This window comes from Vanessa atalanta, chromosome 10, assembly GCF_905147765.1.
Source record: "Vanessa atalanta chromosome 10, ilVanAtal1.2, whole genome shotgun sequence".
NCBI classification, from domain to species: domain Eukaryota; kingdom Metazoa; phylum Arthropoda; class Insecta; order Lepidoptera; family Nymphalidae; genus Vanessa; species Vanessa atalanta.
In genome coordinates this window covers 4,260,440-4,283,627 of record NC_061880.1, presented here as the reverse complement: position 1 = coordinate 4,283,627, position 23,188 = coordinate 4,260,440, and the positions used below count along the sequence as shown (strand labels likewise).

At 32.8% G+C, this 23,188-nt stretch overlaps 1 protein-coding gene and 1 long non-coding RNA gene across 3 annotated transcripts in view; one reads left to right on the top strand and one right to left on the bottom strand.

Annotated features, from left to right (window-relative positions):
* LOC125067006 (lysine-specific demethylase 3A-like) overlaps nucleotides 1-23,188 on the bottom strand; it is a 133,195-nt gene that overhangs the window by 68,684 nt on the left and 41,323 nt on the right. For both annotated transcript variants that reach the window (XM_047675370.1, XM_047675371.1), the window contains exons 6-7: nucleotides 22,343-22,410; nucleotides 8,167-8,278 (exon numbers count right to left, since the gene is read on the bottom strand). In XM_047675370.1, coding sequence (XP_047531326.1) covers nucleotides 8,167-8,278; nucleotides 22,343-22,410 — 180 coding nt within the window. The remainder of the gene's footprint in view (nucleotides 1-8,166; nucleotides 8,279-22,342; nucleotides 22,411-23,188) is intronic.
* LOC125067007 overlaps nucleotides 1-23,188 on the top strand; it is a 59,363-nt gene that overhangs the window by 26,914 nt on the left and 9,261 nt on the right. The gene's annotated exons all lie outside the window — the stretch shown is intronic.

Genomic DNA, 23,188 nt, shown 5'->3' with positions numbered 1-23,188 from the left:
AACGGAGCTAGTGTAACCAACGCCATAATTGTGTGAATTATTCATTCGCGTCGCCCTGCGAAAATTCTTTACATCTGTAATTCGTGATTTGAATAAAGCGGCGAGCGTTAAACGAACGTAATGATCTTAAATCACGAATTCAGTGTCAAAACAATCCCTGATTTGATTTCGTAAGCCAGCTGCCGAAGTAACTCATGATTTTTCATGAGAGCCAGTGTCATGTTATTTATGAATATTTTATATTTCGAAATAACCAAATTAATTAAAATACATCTGTTTCAATATAACTTTGAAGTTCAATAATGATGACGTTAATGATATATATTATATAATCAGACAGATCTTTACTTTTATTAGAGTGTGTTTTGTTCTACTTAACCATTGGAAGACGAATTTAAATTGACGTATAAATCAGACCGTCTATGCCTGTTCAATAAATTAAAAAGGGGCACGATAAGACGCATACATACACCAGGACCAGAGGCTATTACGGACGGTTGAGGTAATAGAGACCGAGTCAGTCATGTGTGACTGAGATAGAAGATACCTACTGCCTCACGTAACGGTAAACTGGGGTGAAAGTACACAACGCGCTAACGTATGCAAAATTGAGTATGTAAACCGTTTAAATGTAAAATATTTATACTTTATTATGATGCCAATAAATTATAGCAATTAAATCGAACATCTTGGCATAAATAATTCATCGGAAATGTTTTTATTTTACATTACACTACGAACTAAGGAAGTTTCTACTTTCTACGTAATCTCAAGGTTAAACGAGGAGGTCTATTCATTAAATTATCAAGATAATTTGTTTTTTATGATAAATTGGATTACTTGATTTCGTAAAAGAAGTTATTATTTAATTAATTGTCCAATAAATATGGAACTATTATAGCCCATCCCAATGGCAATCTTCAATACATATTCCTTGCGATTTGTAAATAGCGATATGTGTATTTATAATATAAAAATAAATGAAGATATATGAATCTTCATTTATTTTTATATTATAAATGCATCTTCATTTCTCTTTCAAACTTTCGATAACAGCTGCGCCTGTCTTTGTCGCTATTAAAGACACATTTTTTCCCAAACTGACATTGCATAGCACAGATTGAATGCATTTCGGTCTGAATATGTTCGTACAATAAATGTTGAATGAACAAAGTTTAGTGATTAAATAATTAGTTCTATTTTAATTTTTATATCATATGATACTTATCTTTTTTATATATTCTTAATAATTTAAAATATTTATGAATCAAAAAATATATTGAGCGTATGATAAAAAGTAATGGATGAGTAAACTACAAAATGTTACTTCGTTAACAGTATAAAATATTCATCATGTTAATTCGATTACAATAATTATCGTACACTTTTAGCCTAACTAGTTAGGTAAACGCTTAAAGTAATGTCAATTCAAGGTCAAAGTTGTTTGTTTATTTACCATTTTTTCGATTGAATTTGACTATATAAAAATGCATAATCTTTTGTGTAAAAACATTAACAAATAGTAATTTTTAAACTATATAAATATTAGTGATCTTATCGAGCCACAAGTTGTGATTGATTTAGTTTGATTTCATTTAACAGGTTTAAAATAATACTCTGCGGAAACAGTACAACAAAATCACAGTGTTAAATTATTACCTATAGGTAGTCTAAGAATAAATAAATATTATCAATGTCTATAAATTCGCGTCGCGTTCGTGGCCGCGATCCCAGCTGGCCATTGTTCTTTACATAACGACAACGTGACGAGCGCGACTTCACTTATTCATTACGCTTACGCCAGCGCCCGCGCTTGCCGGAGCCTCGTCCGCGTTTCACGGTGTCGATTTCCCTGACTATTGTTTTTGTAATCTTAAAGCTAATCTATGCATGTATTTTATTCCCACTGTAATTATATTCTAGTCAGCAGTTCGCATTTTGCTTATCGTTTATTCGTATTATTGTTTCATTTTAATATAACCACAAACATTGCTGATCAACGTAATATTATCTGTTCGGTTGATGTCACAATTTAAAAAAAAAAACGATAATAATACAATGAAATTCTTTACTTAAAGGTCACACTTACACGATTCAATTTAAATTATAGTGTAAACAATTGAGCAATGTGCGACGCAACTGTAGTAAATTTGACTAACATATTTGCATTAAATATTAAGCAGTTCATTTTGTATTTATACAGTAGTATTTAAAATAAGAAATATTTAATTTTAAAAAGAAAACTCCTACGGCCTCTTATTCGACATTGACGTTAAAATGTGGAATAAAAAATTTGAAAACCTTGTGAAACGAAACAAAGAATTTTATATTGCGGTCGTAAATCATTTATAACGATCCATTTATAATAACAGACCATTGTTGTCTATTGATGGGAAGGAAAATAAAGATGCTCATTTTACTGTATCTATTCCTCATCGCTCCGACTGTGTTCCGAGAATTTGCAATATCTAACTTTAGCAACATCAAACAATAGAATAGGATAAATGATACACAAAAAGCAAACAGAACCGTCAAAACAACGTGAAATATCCGTTACGAAAGTTCGTTTACGCGAAAAGTTAATAAAAGCATAAAGCCTTTTACAGACAAGTCGATAAGACCGGCACAGTTAAGACGAATACATGATTCACGCTCAACTTAGTCGTGTGTCACTGACCTTCACGTAATTGCGTCCGGATGTGCGCCTGCCATAACACCGTGTACTTAATCATGCCACGTTCCGTTTCACACAGCGCACCCAAACAAAGCGAACTCAAATTGAGTCACTTGAAATTTTTACGTCCCCTTAAACTTCAATTCGCCTCATTAGAATCAGGTGGGCTAAGAATGGGGTAAGTGCATTTCTGCACGATTTGTGTAGGCCACCCTACAAAACGTGCGCGACATGTCACTTCTATTCCTCCGCCACCCTTTTTAACCCTAGGGACGTCCTCCGGCTCATGTCGGTCCGTATTCAAATTTAATATTGTTACTTTTATAAAACTTTACAGTGGGAGCAATATGAGAAATATATAACGTTTAAATGAAAGCTAATATTACAAAACACCACTCACTAAACGAAAAACAACAGAGAGAAAATATTCAATGTGGTTTTTTGCTTTATTCTTTTTATATTTATTTAATTACAACATACAAGTACTGGCAATATAACAATACGATTTAAAAAATCGACATTAAAATTAACAAATGTATGAATAATACATAGGTACATATATACACATATACTTAAACACAGACTTATTTTACATTAATTAAGAATGTCATTCAAGTTCAGTAGTAATATATTCCAAATTACGAAACTATTAAGATTTCTCTTTAATAAACATTAGCAAAATTTGAAAGTTACGCAACCGAGTAAGCTATCTGCATACTTGTATACATTAAAGACTGAGAGGCGATACGCCGGTGCATTTAACGGTAAATATGTAAAATTATGCAAACAGCGCGCCGAGGCAGGCATGTGCACGCAAAATTTGTACCCGGGACCAGAATGCAGATTGCTTAGTTAACGAATAACACAATCACATATAATACATTTATCGGTATGGTATATACGAATACGACTTAAAGTATAAAATATGTACTTATAGTAAATACTATTTTAATATTAACGAAAGAAATTATTATTCTCGTTATATAAATTTCATTGATGTGAAGGTCAAAAATAACGATATCTATAATTAGAAGTTAGTAATCGATGTTTCATTCGGCTTACAAAATATGGTAATGATGACCTTAGAGTCGCATAACTTATCAACGATGTAAACACGCATAGTCATGATTCTAATTTAAAATATATTCATTTTTATAAAATAAAATGTTTTGTCAGAACAAGGGCACAAGGACAACTTGAGATCATATCATAAACCTGTTTTGTTATTATGTTATTAATAGTAATTTCAACCTTAAATATCTAACGTCATATTCAAATAAAGTTACGTAACTATTGACAAGGAAAAATACTTAATTAAACTTAGATATGGATTTTTTTTATTATATAATACTCATTTCTATAATTAACTATTGCAATTATATTAATGTGTTTTCGATTAGAAGCTAAGCTTTTTCTTATTACAGATTACGTCACAGGGTTTGTACAAAGCATAATCACAGTAAGAGATCACAATTAGAACAAATCATATTATATAAATAAAAAATAATTAAAACTATTATTTTATTATGAAAAACAAGAGAACAACTTCGCCCATAATTGATTCCAGATTGTTTTGTGTAAGCATGGTTTCGGAAGGCGACTGGCTCTGTTACTCGAGCGAAAGCAATTAAAATCAGATTGTTCAGTAAACAAACGAGGCAAGCCGCGGATGCCGATCCAATATCCGAATTCCGCTTAATTCCGCTTATCTCACAAAGGGCTGTCGCTTGCACGTCCCTTTGTAATTTACATAACATGTGCACGTTATACTTGCATTGTATCGTACGTGTCATTAAGTTCCTATTAAAGCCGATGAAAACTTCCCTAATATTGTTTCGTATGAAGATGAACGATAAGGTCGCTAGGGTCAAAAAGTGTTATACTTCTCGTATGTCATTACTATTAAACTAATCATGATAAGATTCAAAGAAACTATCGACTTGTTTGCTTTATAATAACCAAGATACCTAAAAAATAATCAACGATGTTTACCAAACTATCAAACGAAATAACCCACCAACCTTGGTCGCCCGACTACTTTAAAGTTCAAACTTGTTCTGGCGAGGCAGTTTAGTTTTCAACGAAAGTGACTGAACTTCGATGAACAGTAAGTTTAAGCGATTCAAGTAATATTAGTCCCGAAGTCCGGACCCACCGTTCGCAACTTTGAAAATAATATAAAGTTTTCGCTCTGAATAAACTACAATAGCTTTTGTAAGGCGGGTGAGGAACTTTTATACTACACAGAAACCGTTCACTTATCGATGGAAGCTGCAATATTACCATTACCAGTAATTAAAACATCCTATTACGTTTTATTTTTTATTTTAATTATAATTAATTGATTACGATAGAGGTTTAGTTCCAGTTTACAATTTTCCGATTTTATGAAATCCTATTTTTATACCAAGGATATTTAAGAGCAAAATATATAAAATAATACTACAGACATTAATTAGTCTAATATTTGATCTACTTTTAGGGACTGACGTCATCACTATTATCTTTCAAACTAACATTTTGTGGCGTCACAGCTGTCACAGACAGTCGTGAAGTGGAAAGGGTTTTGTAGCGACTATAGCGGAGCTTTCGAATATTCAATTTAATTATTGTTGTCACTTTTGTATAGGATAAATTAGATCTAGATAGACTATTGTGTATACAATTCTATTTATTATATATTGAATTTAGAAATGTATTTAGTTTTTGCTATTGTTGTAAAAATCATAACGAATATGACAGACATTATACATGATGTATGTACTATAATATAAATATTAGTAACGCAAATTATACAGGACCCGCGTAATATATTTTAATTCAATCAAAACCCGGCAATTTAAAGTTTTTCGAAACGACAATACGGTCTACATTTAACTGCAGACTTGTTTAAACATAACAACAGAATCTAATTGTCTAAGTATTCCATTGTGGTTATGTTAACAAAAGTATACAAATGCAAACTTATTTACATAAAGGAAATTGAGCAACAAATTCTTGTTTTTATTTTAACGAATCAGATTTTTATAGTAAAATAGTATAAGAGATTGTATATATGATAAATAATTTAAAAAACCAGATATAAGATTAGAAAACGCCACGATGTGCTACACTTTATATCAACATAAATACATTATAAAGTATAAAATTTTAAACATTTATTCACACGCAATTTGGTAATATTTTTAAATATTCAAATGATAATATCTATTTCATGAATTATTTAATTATCGTTCGTTTATTCAACATAACCTAAAATGCTATTAATTAGTAATAGCAGACATTACCGGAGAGCCTAAATCGGAAGTTAATGGAGATATTTATTGCGTCGCAGTCCATTGCAAATGGCCGCCAACGCCGACAATACCGCCATCGCCATACCGTCATCCATCTTTGCAGCAATCACCAGTCAAAGCGCGGACATTAGAGAAAGTATGGGGTACGGAAGTGCTGATTTATTGTACACCCACGCTCTGAACGATCATTGTTTAAAGCTTTTATAGTTTACATTTATTGGGCTGTCGTTACGTTCTAAGAGATATATGTGTAATATATCAATCAATGATGGTTATAACAATGTACATATTTCAATGTAGTAGTTAAATAAATCCCTATAAGAATGAGTATTTAAATTCAATTCTTGATTAGTTATTAATTATACATGCTCACATTTATTAACCTATTGACTGTATAGTTTTTTTCCTTTTTTTATTTTTACTTAAATTAATCGAATAATAGTTTGAGCCGAAGGATGTATGATATTTAATCATTATTATTATTATTTAAAAATCGAAAACAACTGGGACATTTAAAAAAAAAGAGTTTTTCTTATACATATTTGTATTTTTTTTAAGAATGCATGTTCTTCTGAATTGGTCTCTTTGTTTTTCGTCTGCGGTTTTTTTAAGAGAATATTACTTTCTCTATCATTTGTATTTAATTGATCCCAGAAGTTCTCATATTCCGCCTTCCTGGATGTTCTTAACAATTCCTCAATCCCAACTTCAACAAATGTTGACATTGTTAGTCTCGCCGTTAGTGGTCGAGCATTATCCTGAATCAAGATGAGTCCCGGGCCAGTTTGTTGTGCAAATGGAATAATGAGGGCTGTATTACATTTACAACTTAACGGCCTAAGCCGTCATTTACAGTATGCTCAATAATAATTACATTATGTGCGACGTACTTATGACTGTTGAACTGGATCTACCGAAACTAATTTTTAAGCCCGTTGTCCAAATATTTTTCAGATTTTAATTTATTTAAATGACATATGTTAAAAGCTCTGCGACCCAGATCTGAACAATCTAATCCTGATCCTTGTAATCTTAAAGGATTTGCATGTGCAGCAGTTATAGTTAACTGGACGAACCAAGCGCGTTTTTGATGTTTGCTGGTTTTAATAAAGGTAATTCTAGGTCGTTCACACGAGTACCTGTAGCTGTCTATAACGCATTCTCTGTGGTGGACATTCACTCTCTTCGTGTGGTAAATGGGATGTACCGGTTTTCGTGAGCGGTTGTAACTCAAACTCTTCCTGGACCACACAATCTGGCGACACTACCCGTTTCTTGGTTTCGGTTCGAAAAACCAAGACTAGCCGTTAATCTACAGACTTATGACCCTCTTGGATCAAATAAAATTTATCTTACTCAGTGTCGTTCAAATATTATTATGAAAATACCGAAGAACTTGTATACGTTAATCGTATTCATTAAACAAAAGTAATATTTGTAATGGTGCAAGTTTAAGGTTGAACCTAATTTTTTTTCGAGAAGGTATCGATGGACGGTGCTTGAAATCTTTCCTTACTAGAAGATAAATTCGGATGCCAGTGTATCATTACTTTGGTGGAATTATAAAATAAATTCAAAGGGATGATATCTTTGTGTTTCAGAAATGTTAAGCTTGAGTAGATGACCAGAGATGTATTACAGAAGGCAAACAATCTGACTGACAGGCTTAGTCAGTGCATCCGAATAGTTAGAATCTCTATAAGCTGTTCAAACGTACCATTCGCCTTTACAAACGGCTTAATGTGTTCCAGAGTTTCTCACTGAACCAGGCCTTGCAAGGCTTTTCTAAAACTAATATATTATGTTAATTAATAATACGAAATTACTTACTATTAAAATATGATTTATATTTTAATATTTTATGTTATATGCATACATGTATGCAAAAACTACTTAGCAAATTGATATGGAATATTCGAGCAAATAGATCGTTTATCGAATGTTCATAATATCTACACAACACCTCTTATTGGTTAAATGAAAATAGCACGGTATAAAATTAATATTTTACTTTATATTATCTTTTAGGTATAGCCTAAAAGTGCTTACAATGAACATTACATATATGTATTACGAGAACAGTTCCTGATAACCGAGTCCACGACCATCAAAAGGATTAGTTCACAACTCTACCAATTAATATTTCAATACGATTGGTATATTCCTAGCATGAATAAAAATTTAAATTTAAATTACCTGCAGGTTGTGGTGGCGGTTCTGTGGTAGTAAGCTGACCGTTGCTTCGGACGCTCGCTTTTTTCCTGCCTCCAGTAGTCGCTGGGCTCTTCGTTGCTTCTCTTTCAACCCTCTATAACAAGAAATAGACTATAAATATCATCACAATACAATATTTCATTGTAAAATGTTACAACTAAATCCTGTTAAACGTAACACTTCCTGTAACGATATATCATATCAATCCATAAAAATAAATGCACATTTTGTATAACATTATTTCTTAAAAATAGATTGGAAATGGATGTTAAGCTAATTCGCATGCAAACGATTAAACAGAATATAACATATGTATATTTATTTACTAAATATAAAGCTTGAGGTTGTATTTTAACGACTTGTGATTAGCAGAGCGTTCTGCTGGCTCATTAAAATCTAATTTAGGTCACTCTAATCGCTAGTCTTGGCATATTAAAAACAAAGACAATTTTGACGTAAAGTAAATATCAAAGATATAAAATATGTTATATTCTTTAAGACGCAAAACGTTTAGTATATTCTCTCAAAACGCCCTTCAAAATAGAACAATTCAGTCATGAAGGCGTAATCCACTTATTGTAGCTGACAGACAAATCTTGGGTCCGACTGTTGCTGAGTCACCGTTCACGATTCTGCTGGTCACGACTCAAGACTCAAAGCCCTGCTATGGTCCGCCGACACAGCGACGCACCTCCACTTATTACGCTGACTTGCTAAAATGTATTTCACTATACTGCACTAATGCTGATTGATACTCGATCGCGATAAGCTGTTAATTGATTGCTGCTCTCGATTCTATTACGTTATTCAACTTTCTCTCGTAGCCAATCGGTTATAGTGTTTTTGGTGTTTATACATTCTAAATCATAATGAGTCAAACAAATTCGTTTAATTTTTTACTTAATTTCTGGTGTAGCAGTTATCTACGAGTTCGTAAGGAAAACGATATTTTATTATTTTCTTAGGATTTGAGGAACAAAACAAGCTGAGTTGGTCAAATAACAACAATTATTAAGCCAAAAATATTAATGCAACTGACATAATGACAATAATTCCTAAAAAATCATGTAAGAGAAATGGGGGATCACGAACATAGGTTGTATGTAGCACGTCATGCAATGTGTATTGAAAAATGGGGCAGCCGGGTAGGGTGCTGGGTGTGAGAAGAGGTAAGCTGACTGTTTATCTGTTTATCTGCACCGACGAACTGTATATCCTGACAATGCGCTTCGTCATCGGGAAACTGACAAACAACGTTTCTAAACTAACAATAAGGTAATGCTCAAACTACAATAAATTGTCGTACTTTATCAATATTATTAAAAAAAACGTTAGAAACATCTATCGAGTATTTTTTTGAAATTGACTTATTTTTAAACGTTATTTCCATAAACTTTATAATTATTGTTGCTTTGTTTATTGTTAACCCACGTAAATTATTATGGATTATTCATTTATGCCCGTTGTTACCTTCTCTCCACTTAAGGTCATCAATCAATTTCAAAGGACAACATGATGGATCGTCTGATATTATACATTATATTTCACACCGTGACACACAAAGTAAAAACACAAGATAGCGTAGTGAAAGTGAAACACAGAGAAAGTGTGCACGCTATATGACTGACCTACGCAATCTGACTCCGAAGTGGGCCACGGTTGCTTGCCCAACAATCGCGCGATGCATATCGTTGTCAACCCAACAATTAACATACCTATTTGCCACCAATAATTTTGATACGAAAAAAAAAACAAAACTCGAGTTATCAGTTAAACTTGGAATTATAATAAAAGTAATTAAGTATTTATTCACGTAGTAAGAAAACGTCAGCCAAATAAAAATAAAACATTTTTATCGGTTAAAGAGATAAAATCGACAATGTAACATAATTATTACGGAGATATTTTCAATAAAACCTAACAGAAGTCATCGTACTTACAATAAGTAACTACAGTCAACGCAACGAGTACTTACATCCAAAGTAACAATTTTCCTACAATTTCTCTCCCTACACTCCGTCCTCCTTTTCGACACGTGTTTCCCCTCTTGAAAGGTTACGGACCTTTCATTTAAAATATTTATTATGACAAAGGAAGTGTGGAATATTCTATATCGTTTTTTTATTCAACAATGAGAGCTCGTAATTGAAATTCTTATTAAAATTTAACAATAACATTACGAAATCATAAAATGTTATTTTATAATATTGATGCAAATAAAACCACGACCTGCCTAGCGACTGAAACGAAACCACTGTTTATAGTTTTATTCGACTGTTTACTCATTTGTGTAAGGAAATGTGAAACATTACTTTATAGAACTTAAAGTTTTATATAAATATATTCGTATGGGCGTTCATAAAAGCCAACGATCCATTTTATGCCACCATAACCCTTCCGTGTCAGTCACCCCCGGTAGAAGGGTAACGTATATATATACCTTATTTCTTGATAAAGGAATGACCTTTAATGTATAAGTACTGGAAAGTAAATAAAGTTATACGTTCCATGTTCTTAAGCTATACTTTCGGTGTACTAGCATTACGAAATTAAAACTATTAATTTTTGATAATTCGGGACAATATGGTTTTTAATTAAAGTTTATTCAGCGTTCTTCTTAATGTATGCAAATCAAAGACTATTTTGAAAATGAAAACAAACAAATAACTACTCCCTAAAAAATAACATTTATGCGTGTACATTGTGCAGAGTCCATATACAATTTGATTGATTTACACAAGTAATAGTAACAAAAGTTTTCATTAAATTTCGGAATAAACTTTGAAATTCAATTTAAGTATTTTGTTATTCCGTTTGAATTTATTTACATTTTATTATCATATCTAAAGCAAGCACAAAAACAATAAATTCAAGTTTTGTTAATCAGTTTTAGTTGTGTAGTTATGATCGTTTTTAAAGGTTATAACTGTTTGAGGACAAATTAATATACCTACCTCATATAGTAGGTATACTAAGTCTTAATTTATAATAAAACTTTATAATCAAGTCATAAATATTCGATGTATGCTTAATCCATATCTATGAACAGTATCAAATTCAAATAAAAATAAATACACTCGGTTTAAGCAATAATTATATAACGATTTATTTAACATTATGTTAATTTGTTGAAAAAGGTAATTACTGAGCTTACGGGTTTGGTATCACAATGGTATCTTTACATTGAATTCAGTACTGTAACATGACCATAAGTGCTTTTACGAGCCTACTTGAATGAAGATATTTTTTTAGTTTTGACAAAAACGGCAAACAAAACCAATATAAATTATACCGAATGACTAAGGAAGTAATTAGAAGCGGACTGCGGCCCGAAACTAATCTGAATTCGACAAGGCCCGGCCTGTAATGGTCTCGGCACAAATTGAACTGCGATTGGTACGATACAAACAGTAGATCCAATTAACATTATTTGCAATACAACGGATATTGATAAAGAGTTCGGTAATTTTATCAAAACGGAATATAATTACAACCTTTTTTATATACATATATGCTAGAGGTTATTTCTGTGGACACTAATTAGACGAAAAACGTGAATATTAATTATATAGATAGCGCTGCTACCTACACAGAAGAATAAAAATGTCAATGAAATCCATGTCCTTGATTCTCACCTATAATAAGTCGACATTGTTGTCAATAATTTCAAGCTGAATAAAATCTTTATATATATATATATATATATATGTATATATATATATATTATCTTTATTTACAATTGGTTGATCTGCATACAGTTTACATGATAAATTATGGTCGATTGATGAAAAAGTAAAATAACGATTCAACGTTGTTACGTTTGTTAGTGTTCGTGTAATTTCCGATCTGACTGATTACTAGATTTAACATATATATTTTTGTATCGATAAAAATTGTGCAGGGCTGTTTATTCTAAATAAATGTTGGGTTAGTAGGTACTAACTATACTTAATACCTGAACTTTCGGGGACAAACATATTTTGCTATCATGTTTTAATTGTATAACAGGAAAAATGTAGATAGTACTCTTATCTGTCAATGTGACTTGTTGCATTGAACGTAGAGCTTTGCGTAGGTTGTAATCGCATTAGATAGATTCATTTTTCTAAACATTAATATTCACCTACGCTGACATCGAAACCGATACAATAACGGTTGGTAGATATTGCGGAAAAATACGAATGAATATGAATGATAATATTCATAATATATGATTGTCATAAAAAACGGTTGTAGATAATGAACAGTAACTGAAATAAACATTGATATGCTGTGGGTAATCTAATTAGTCATAATATCAAACATTATAAAATTATGCATAGAATATAATATTTGAAAAATACTTTTTATTAAAAGAAGTCGCCTATATTTATACCAAGATAAAACTTTATTAAGGTTTTCTCAATATTCTATAAATAAAAGATTAAAGTTTTCTCATTTCTTGCCATATGCCTACATCGTACATCGATTTACTGCCCACATATCTATCAAAGCCATCAAAACTCAATATACGCACACAAACGAACGCCGTATGTACATACAGTTGTTTAACGACGCGGGCGTGTTGTACCGCACATTATCGCAGGGGCTTTGTGGAAGGCCTTTGATATGCACAATAAACAAGGAGGGCATTGTGGGCGAGTGTAGTGAACTGTAGCCAGCAGGTATGCTTTCAACTATACAACTGGACGTTATCGATGCACGGCGCTAGCATGCTACGATTGTGCCCCAGTAATTGTAACGTTTATCATTTATTCACATTATCGCATTACACTGATATTGTGTATAACATTAACGTTTGATATTCAGAATGCTTTGGTTAGTAAATTTATTAATATGTAGTTTTCATGAGACTATTTTTGAAAAATGTTTGCTACAAACTTCATATAAAAAAAATCATAATGGAATATTCTAGTTTTATAATATTTTATAAGCAACGTAAATATGTAACTTCTAAATGTAATTTATTACCCAAAGACGCAAGACATACAAAGGAAAAATGTATTCTATTCCCCTATTGAATCAGGATTCTTGGGAAGGCTTGCCACGTAACGCTTTAACGTTATGCTCTTTCTTTCTCTTTCCGTCCCTCTCTTTAGACTTGCCTCCACGTGAGACTATTATTGGGAGAAAAAAGAAATCAGGGTAATTCTTAATTCTAAATATGTAATTTTGCAGTTTTAGGACACTTTACGACATACTTATTAATTCAAAAAGATTAAATATCAAATTATAATATAAACTATGCGTACGTGACATTCTTAGCAGTAGATCCGACGATTCGTACGTAAATAACTGTAAAAATAAAGTTGCTTGTCCTATAGTCTTATATACTCTTGGCGATCCTAAGAATTTCATCAGTTCCTTATGAAAAATTGGATAGCATATTTGGAGTATTATTTAAATACGACAATATCAAAAAAGGTTCATCACCAGCCCATCATAACCTCGATAGATCATTGAAACCGACATGCAGCTTTGTAATGTTCTTATTTTTTCTAGTCACGCAGACATCTCAAATGAATACCTTTGGATTGCACGTAATGCTATAAATATTGCCGTTTTGTTACTCCCCAGTGCAATTAGTCTACATCAATAAATAGTATACGATAACTGTTTCAATATACACGGCGTCGAAGATGTCTCTACGTCGTAAATCATAAATCCATCACCCATTTAACGCAGGAAGTTCGATAGCGGGTGAATGGCCTATTGAATGTCAGGTGATTTATATTCCTTAAGCTCAGCATAATCAGCTTCCTGTTTAGATACATCAGTATTTAGTTTGTACGCCTATTAATGTTGTTACTTATTAATATTCAAAAATATGATATAAGTAAATAATTACTATTCGAATCTATTAATTATATTATTCATGGATTAAACGATCATTTAGAATTTATATTTTCATCATTAGTGATAGAGAGTTAACAATTACCCATCAATTTATTTAGTTCATTAAACAACAATAAAATTGATCACAATTAGCTTCAAGAATAGAATGAATACTAAGCAATGTAATTATCTCTTCAGTTCATAAAATAAACGATCATCAATAACATGCGAGGCTGAATAAAAAATTACATAATTAATAGTCATTATCTTATGAGTTGAAGTATTACGTAATGCAGCTGCATGCTCCGTTCGACCCCGACAGTAACAGTACTTATTGAGGCAAGTGAGCTATGTACCTACATTCGTACCGTTTAAATACCTACCTCTAGCGTATATAGCGACATTATCATCAGAGCTCAACCTAATAGGATTGTGGAAAGGACATGTTTCGCGACAATTTAATACTATCAAGGGATTACATAATACGTAATACTGATACTAATTTAATTGCTACTTGGGAATTGAAAATGTCTTTATATGCTTGGTTATATTTTAAATTGTTTTTTTTAAATGTCGTAATCACTATTACAGCGACAAAGGCAGTTGCTTATTACATAACCAAGCTCAACGGGCTTACGAGCACAACACTTAACTGCATAAAAACTTCCGAAAGAGACATTACGATACAATGACCCGAAGAGTACTTACGGCGCACGACACACCATTCAAAGAAATAATCCCGTACATTTCCAATGCAATCGTTAGCACAATTTCACAAAAACCTTTCTCAGAGCGAATATAAAAAGAAATACCACTTCGCCTCGGGTTGTACCATACTATGTTCATACGGGTGTTGTATTCCCTGTGCATTTATCTCAATGTGGACGGAGCGCTGGAGGGCAAGAGTGCAACACGACTTGTCTGACTGCTACCTCCCGTCCCGAGCCTCACCTTCTAACCGGTATCCCTAGCCCGCTCCCAAGCTAAGTCGGCCCTCTCTAACTAGATTACAACGTAAATATGGCCATTGGCTACCGATTAGTAAGACCGGTTTTCGAACCAAACATTTAGAATCATGGTAACATTTATCCAAAGCAAATAGGCATAACTTAGTGCAATATAAATAATTACGAATTAAAGTTTATTGATCGTTATCGTAAGTTGTCTTCGACGGTAATTAAATTGTTTTAACAGTCGTTCCAATAGTAAAAGTAAAACAAAACATCCTTGATCTCATGGAGATAAACTTGGATCTGTACCAAATATCTTATATTAACGTTTTTTTACGATGCGATTAAAAGAGGAAATGAGTGATAAAATTTCAAATATTAAAGTAGAAACTGGGTCGACAAAATTACGGAGATAATATAATTATTGTTTGTTGTTTAATTTATTTTACGATGAAAATAAATGTTTAGAATAAACTTATCTTATTTGAACTTATAACCAGTTATTGAAACTCGTATGTTTTGTTTTTAATCGAGATCAAGGAATTCTTCAGGCTTAAAACTAAATGTTCATATATTTTTCGATTTCAAGCGAGTTTTAGGCTTCAACTAAGAGCCACGTTTGTGACATGTCAAACAAATAAAATGAAACAATTGCAACCGACTATTTATTATTGGAATATTTCCGGCTTTATTTGATACCGACTGCATTGTTCGTTTGATATTTGCAAAGGCAAGTAAATGGTTTCATGTATGCGTGTCCATGTAGTGCGGTATGTTGTCAGGTAAGATTTATTCACGTAGTTGAGACATGCGGTGGGCGTGCGTGGGACGCAGACAGTACGATCGCACACCGCCTCTGCAATGTTGCGTCTAGAGTATTTAGGCCTGTATTTGGAACGTTATCGGTTTTTACGGATACGTTTTTGTGTACTTGCCAAAAAAATGATATAAATGATGTCAACGTATCGTTTAATCATAATTTATAATCAACAACGTTACATTATATTAAAAAAGAGAAATGACGCATGAGCAACATGGAATTGTATTTTAGCTAGCTTTATCAAAATAACACTATACAAAGGATTCCAATCAACGAGTGAATGTTTATAAATAGAGTCTCCCCGACTGCGGTCGCTTTATAATACCGAACAAAGGAACAATAACGACTAACAAAGAAGTTAGAAAAGAACAAAAGCAAACATCGAAGCGAGTCAAACAAGCTGTTTCCTTCCAAGGCGACGTAATAACAATAACAATATGGAAACTTGTGCGTGCGTCGGTTAATGATGCATTCGATTGATCTAATTCGGGAGTCAATAGTCGCTAACGTACAAGTTTGTGTAGCTTAAAAGTATCTAATTGGTATACGAATTAACGGTCCACTGATCTGTGTCCGAAAAGAGATAGTTAAACATATTGTACAAAGAAGGAAGGGAGATAGAGCTGTTATCGGGGTGTGGCTATCAGTAGCTACTTTGTATTCAATTTGTACATAAATAGTTGCACGCGAGTGCATAATATGTATATGTGAAAATGTTTATGCATCTGTATATTAGGCAGTCATGCTCATGCTATTATATGCTAATTAGCTCTCCGAGATGTAAGAAAAGAACTAATGTTATCTTTTATGCAATAAACGATAATATTATGATAATACAGTACCTCTTTGATATAAAAAATAAACCGCTAATAAAATATTTAATGAGGTTATTTCATTGACAAAGTAAATATTGCAATAGCGAGACAAGATAAGAAAAGTACAGGAAAAAAGTAATATAAGAAGATACAAGAAAGTTTGCAGGTGCGCTACATCATAAATGTCAATGACCAATGCTAACCGGTGCTTACAGATAATTATGTGTAACGGACACCGCCGGCGTTGTCCTCGCTGCACAATGGCCACAATTCACCAAAATCACTTCACAATGCTAAGCGGAACATTCAAAATTGGAAACATGTGACGCTAGTGCGGTGAAAGGTAAGATGCGTTCCGTAAACCGTTCCGAGCAACGAGTAACCGAGCGTAGTCGTGCCGGCGCGGGAGAATGGCGCAAACTGGAGCCGGGGGGAGGGAGGGCCCTGCGCGTCACGCCCCGCCCGGCTGCCCGAGCGAGCCCGGCCACCAGACACAGGCTTGCATAATTAATTAGACTTCACACTTCCACTCATACATTGCACCTTCCTTACATGCAAGGTCATCGTTTTCGTTGCTATACACATTTGTTATTATCGGTACCTATTGATAAGCAATCGATGTTTGTTGAAAATAAAAGTATTTACGTTTTCAATTATCTTGTTATATGCAGGGTCATGATAATACTATATTACAGATATTTTTTTAATTAATAAAAGTAATTAAAAAAGTAAAATCCTCTTATCTGCATTCTAGATAGCTGATATGAACGACCATACATAATTCCAAACTATTTAAATCGAATTATTCGATAATACTTATCTTATTTCAATCTTTATCGTATTTTATAATCTAATTCAATAATAACTTTAATCTAAGCGGTAGGTAATGATACGTGGCTGTCAAAAACATAACATAAGCTGTCATGCAGGTCAAAACTTATATTAACCTTCAAACAAAACGAGAACAAAGTAATGAGTGCCACGTTAAAACAGACCCTTTTGATGTCCCAAGGGGATGGGTCGGGGGATTGCGCGCCAGACGAATCCCGGCATCCCGCACTTGTCGCGATCGATATCGTATCCGCTGCACGGGAACTCGCATTAACTAACTCTGATAGAGCCGGAAAGTCGGCCGATGTTGTTGCAAACTTTACCGATTACACGTACCAAGCGAACTCTCCTCTCTTTATTGTTAATTAATCAAATAAACAGGTCGTTGACATTGATTACGTGCCATTCACTTAATTTATTGTGACGAATGACATATTTAATTTTAATCTATCATTTTCTATTCTATCATCTGAACTATTATTTTCGATGGATGCAATCATCGATTTCCTGTTATTCCTATATCACAATACATATATAATATTTAAAGTTAACATAACGTTTAAAATAAAAAAGAACGAACATCAATTAATAACATTCTGCTGCAAAACAAAAACTTAAGAAATTATTATACATTCATCGAGTTTATAACAAAGACAAAACAATAGCAATTTTGCTTTTCACAAAGAAGTACGACATAGTTAATAGGGCGAAGACACAATCAAAGAGAATACATCAACGTAAACAAGTACGCCTGGAGCCAATTCCGCAGTAATAGGAAAAGTTTGAATCGATTCAAGCGGTGAGTCGGCGACTCTCACGGTACACGACTATGAGAAACTTACTGCATTCTAATGTACACAGATCTGGTTGCGCAATTTAAACGTTTATCGATTTCAAATTATTTGCCATTGAACTAAGACGCCTAGTTTCTGACAGATTACTATAATATAAGTTTCAAACTAATGTACGTAACATTTCCATTTCAAACTTTTGCCAATATATAAGTATACATATTACTTAAACTGTTTGTATAGAATGTATTTTATATTAATGTAATTAGTTACATATTATCAATGGTGAGTGAGTGCACTCTGTGTCCCATTTAGAGTTAAATCGATTATAAATAATTATAAACGTAAAAAATATAGTTTAATGTATAACAATTGCGTTTATTCTAATTTAGGTGAATTGATTATTTATTCATAAGATTTGGCTGCTACATGAAAAGTTGTTTTGGCAATCGTCCAACTGAAATGGTTTCTGTGAAAATGTACTGAGTTTGCGAGAGATATAACTTCCTTTGCATATAACTTTAGAGCATAAAGACAAAGATATATTGTGTTATATTATTAATTATATAAATATTAGACAATCAGACAATCATTGAAAAATCAAATATTTTAACAATTATTTATTAAATTTATTTGATTTAATAAAACCGATAACGAATTGGAGTTAGTAAAGACAAAAATAAAACTTTTGATATTAGTTATAAAATTATTGATTTAAAATAATTAATAAAAATCGCTTTGATAAGTACATACTGGAGTTTGAAAGTTGTTTAACATTTAATCATCGTGACTCACAGGTTTTTCCGAGACTAATATAATGTGCAAAAAGTCATTAGCAGTCTCATAAACTAAAACGGTCGAAAGTATTGCCAAGCGAAAATGATTCGTTACACCTTTTCAATTCAAACTAGGTGACTGAAAGAGAAAAAAATATTTAAATGATATATCAACTTAGTTTCACTAGCATGTACACATGTGCCCGAGGCGTATATGAAGATGCAATCTAAAAACTATTTTAAAATGCAATTACTAAAGTCGCATTTACATTTTCACTGAACAGTCAGACTGGGATTAAGGCATAGAATTGAGCTCACATGGTGAGGAGAGGGGAATATGCTAGCACAGCTGAAGGGTAAAGCGTGGATGATTAGTTTGAGTGTACTTTGTGAATCGATAGTCCCGAACATTTATAATGCTTCTGTTATCCTCATGCTACGCGTAGATTTCATAAGATGAATTGTTTATGAGTTCTGAGCTCGAGGACTCTTCTCTACCAAGAGGGTCGCTGAACCAGACAAATTGCGGAGAACGCAAGCCCTCATGTCAAATCGGAACGCGATGTTCGGCTTAATCGCATTATTGCGAAAGATTTATGTACAACGAAATTTACAGTGAAATTAAAAAGGGTGAAAAGTTGATCATTTGTTTTTAATGTTGACGTGTTTACGACGAATCGAAGTACATTATATATTTTTTTAAGTTCATTAAAAAATAGCCATAAATAGAAATACTACGCCACATATTTAAGACCTTGTAAAATAAATTATACCAACAAGGTCACTCAAGTTAAGGCCGTTTATATTCGAGTCAGGCTGTATCGACGGACTCAGCAGACCTATTAAGATATAGATCAGTCGAAATGTATTTATTAGTAATCATTAAAATACATAAACTAATGAATGATGTACTTTGCGTGATTAAAGTTCCTTCAATTGATTGAGTATTCACAATCAGCATGATATGCATTCTATACAAGCATAACTCGATAATATTGACACATGGATAGGCCTAAATTATAGTCAAAACAACGAATGCATACGAAGTGACCACTAGCAACGTGACTTTAATACCATTACGAAAACATATATTAAAACCATACCGTTCGACGTTCTAAAATTAGTAATGTAGTAACAATAACAAATAACGCGTACCTGTTCCAAACCCTAATTGACGTCGTTACTTTATAAATTTTAATATGTACGACTTCAATGACAGATGAATGTTGAGAACTTTCTGTCTAAAAGAAGAAAAATTGAAGCACTACATAAAAGGAATGAGAAAGTATTAAATTTTTACCCTCGAGTTGATACCTAAAAGCGTAAATAAAGAAATACAATATTTTACCTAACAATTCTGGAGGATAATATTACAAAGCAACGTTATTCTAAAATTTGCCTTTACATTTTAAATGTAATTTACAATGTCGCCCTTTGAACATGTCACCCTACAGATGTTATGTCTCACTGCGCAGTAACTGTCAGTTGTCTTTGATTTAATTTCCTTCTATTTCGCGTTTGTGTTTAGACGACAGTTGACCTACATTCATTTTATCGAAACTTAATATAGTGATCACTCTTTGTTCGTTGCATATTTTTAGTTTATCAATTACGTAACGACCAACGATATATAAATTCTTTCAATTTGTAAAGATTTGACTATAATCTTATATCAGGCTATGAGTTTCAAGGTTATATATTGTCAAGGAAAATGTATGTGAACAATACGACCGCCAGACGTTCTTGAAGACTTAGACCTTATTCTACGTAATCCTTAGCTATAAGCTATAAAAATAAAATTGCGATCCTTCGGATTACTGAACCCATAAAATACGATCAAAGTTACATTCCAATTGTTTTATTTCACACGAATACCTAAATATTGTCTAAAATATTGATATATATGAGAAAATATGAAATCAATAATTTTATAGTATTGAAGTTGTAACCTATAGATGTAAACTAGAATGAAGTAATATAATTATCATTAAATCAAAGATATCAACAGTTTTTACTCTAAGGTGAATTTCTACTGACGGGTAAATAGTATCTATCCTCAAAGTGTCATTATAGCAGTAGTATACTTAACATAAACAACATTTTTAAGATATTTACATTAAAGATTAAGCTCGAGTAACGGCGCCAAACTAAGGATAACAAACCTAGACATGTTTATGAGCTCATACTGAAAGTTAATTATCTGATACTCGTGTTCTTCCAGCAGCCGATCTAAATTAGATTTTCACAGAAGTTTTCGAGCCAAGTATTCAAGCGGAGTATTCGCTCGCGTCCAACTCAAACACCCCACGATTAACATTAGTTTAGAACATTGTCGGAACATCTAAACTAAGTTCCCCCTTGTTTCTAGTCCAATATTTAAATGAGTTCACTGTTGCGGAAACTCTATCGTTTACAGCATATGTGACACCAATATTACACAAAAAGGAACAATTTTATTAGATGTTGACTTGAGTAATATTATTATATTCGTTCGCGATTTATAGTTCTAATAAATATTAGTACGTATTGAATTCTACAATAAATAATAATAGTAATATTGAATGCATCCAAGTATTGTACACGACATTTAACAATACTAAAGCTCTGGTTCTATCTCGATACATCTAGCTGGAGTAATTTATTAGTCATTTCTGCCATATTTAGCCGAACAGGGCACGGCGGCGGCGCTCAAGTTAAAATCGGCAGATGCGTCACCAACAGCGGCTATAAACGAATAAAATGAAATAGAATCGTACCAGTATGTGGTCATAATTCACTCACCTCTACTTTCAAGTCAATTTAATGCGAATTAAAAGAGCTTATTACGCTGAAATCACTTTACGTTCTATAAACAAGTAAACGGATCGGAACAAAATTATTTAGCTGTATTTTAGGTACGTTTGGAAATTAAATAAATACAGACGTACAAAAAATATTGCAATTAAATACGATATTAAAGCAACTTGTGTTACCTTGGTTAAATATAAAGCCATTACGCGTTCTGTTATCTTCGAAATTCCAATTTTTTTAAGTCAAATCAACACCCACATCAAGGCTGTTTACTTTTTACAATTTTTTACTCGACCTGATTGTAAAGGATAAACAAACTAGTTTCAGAACGAATGCGACGGCATGAAAAAGATCTTAACAAAACACATCATATTAATAAAATTAAATGATTATTTATCTGTAATATACCAGACTCAAAACAAAAACTTGTTATCGAGCTATTTATATAACCGGTTATACCATTAAAATAAATGATTTGCATACTTATCGTCTACTTGAAATTATGCAAAGAATTATTATTATAGCCGACTATTAAATATAAATAACTTACTTGGAGGTTAGAACGAGATCTTCGAGGCATCACACCAACGACTTCCCCGCGCATAATTGATTCTATAACTGTAAGAGAGAAAAAATATTTGATCATTCTAAACATTTAGATTAGGTAATAACATGATTTTATTATAAAAAATATCCATGTTGATATAAAACCAAATCCAGATCACGATGAACTCTTTTCTTTATATTGATTTATTTTAAAATTAGCGTTACAAATGCAAACTACTTATTTCCATAATACCTAAAGCCAAGATGTGGCATTTGATTATCTAACAATTAATTAATTTTCCCACATTAAATTATGCATGTGACCGGAGTGCATAAAACCAGTTGGTTTGAAACAGTGAAACTTTAATAATATTTCATAATGTCGCAAAGTATTATAACAAAGGATTTGCCTGTGTCGCAAACAACGTTACATCGTTGTGGGGCTTCATGCATCCAATTATGCACACATTGGAGTTAGATTACACTTCACCCAGCTCCTATTACGATACCCCGAGAACCCCCTCTAGGTGTTGGAGGCCCGCATAGGCGGGCCGACCGTCAGGGCGTCACGGTAGCATGCGCAAGCGATCCCGTGGCGCCCGCCGAAAGACGGAGAGGGTACCGCTGGTTTTTTAGTGGGTAAACCCGGCGTACCTGGGCGCACTCGGCGTCCAGGGCTCCGGGGAGTCCCACACACCCCCCCACCTTCCATCACGTGGGGGAAGCGCGTAACGCGTTTTTCCAGCGAGAAAAAAAAAAAAAAAAAAAAAGCTCCTATTACGATAATAAGATGACACTGCATTTATTTCTATTGATATTTTTATGTAAAAGACCACTAGGTCAAAGGTTT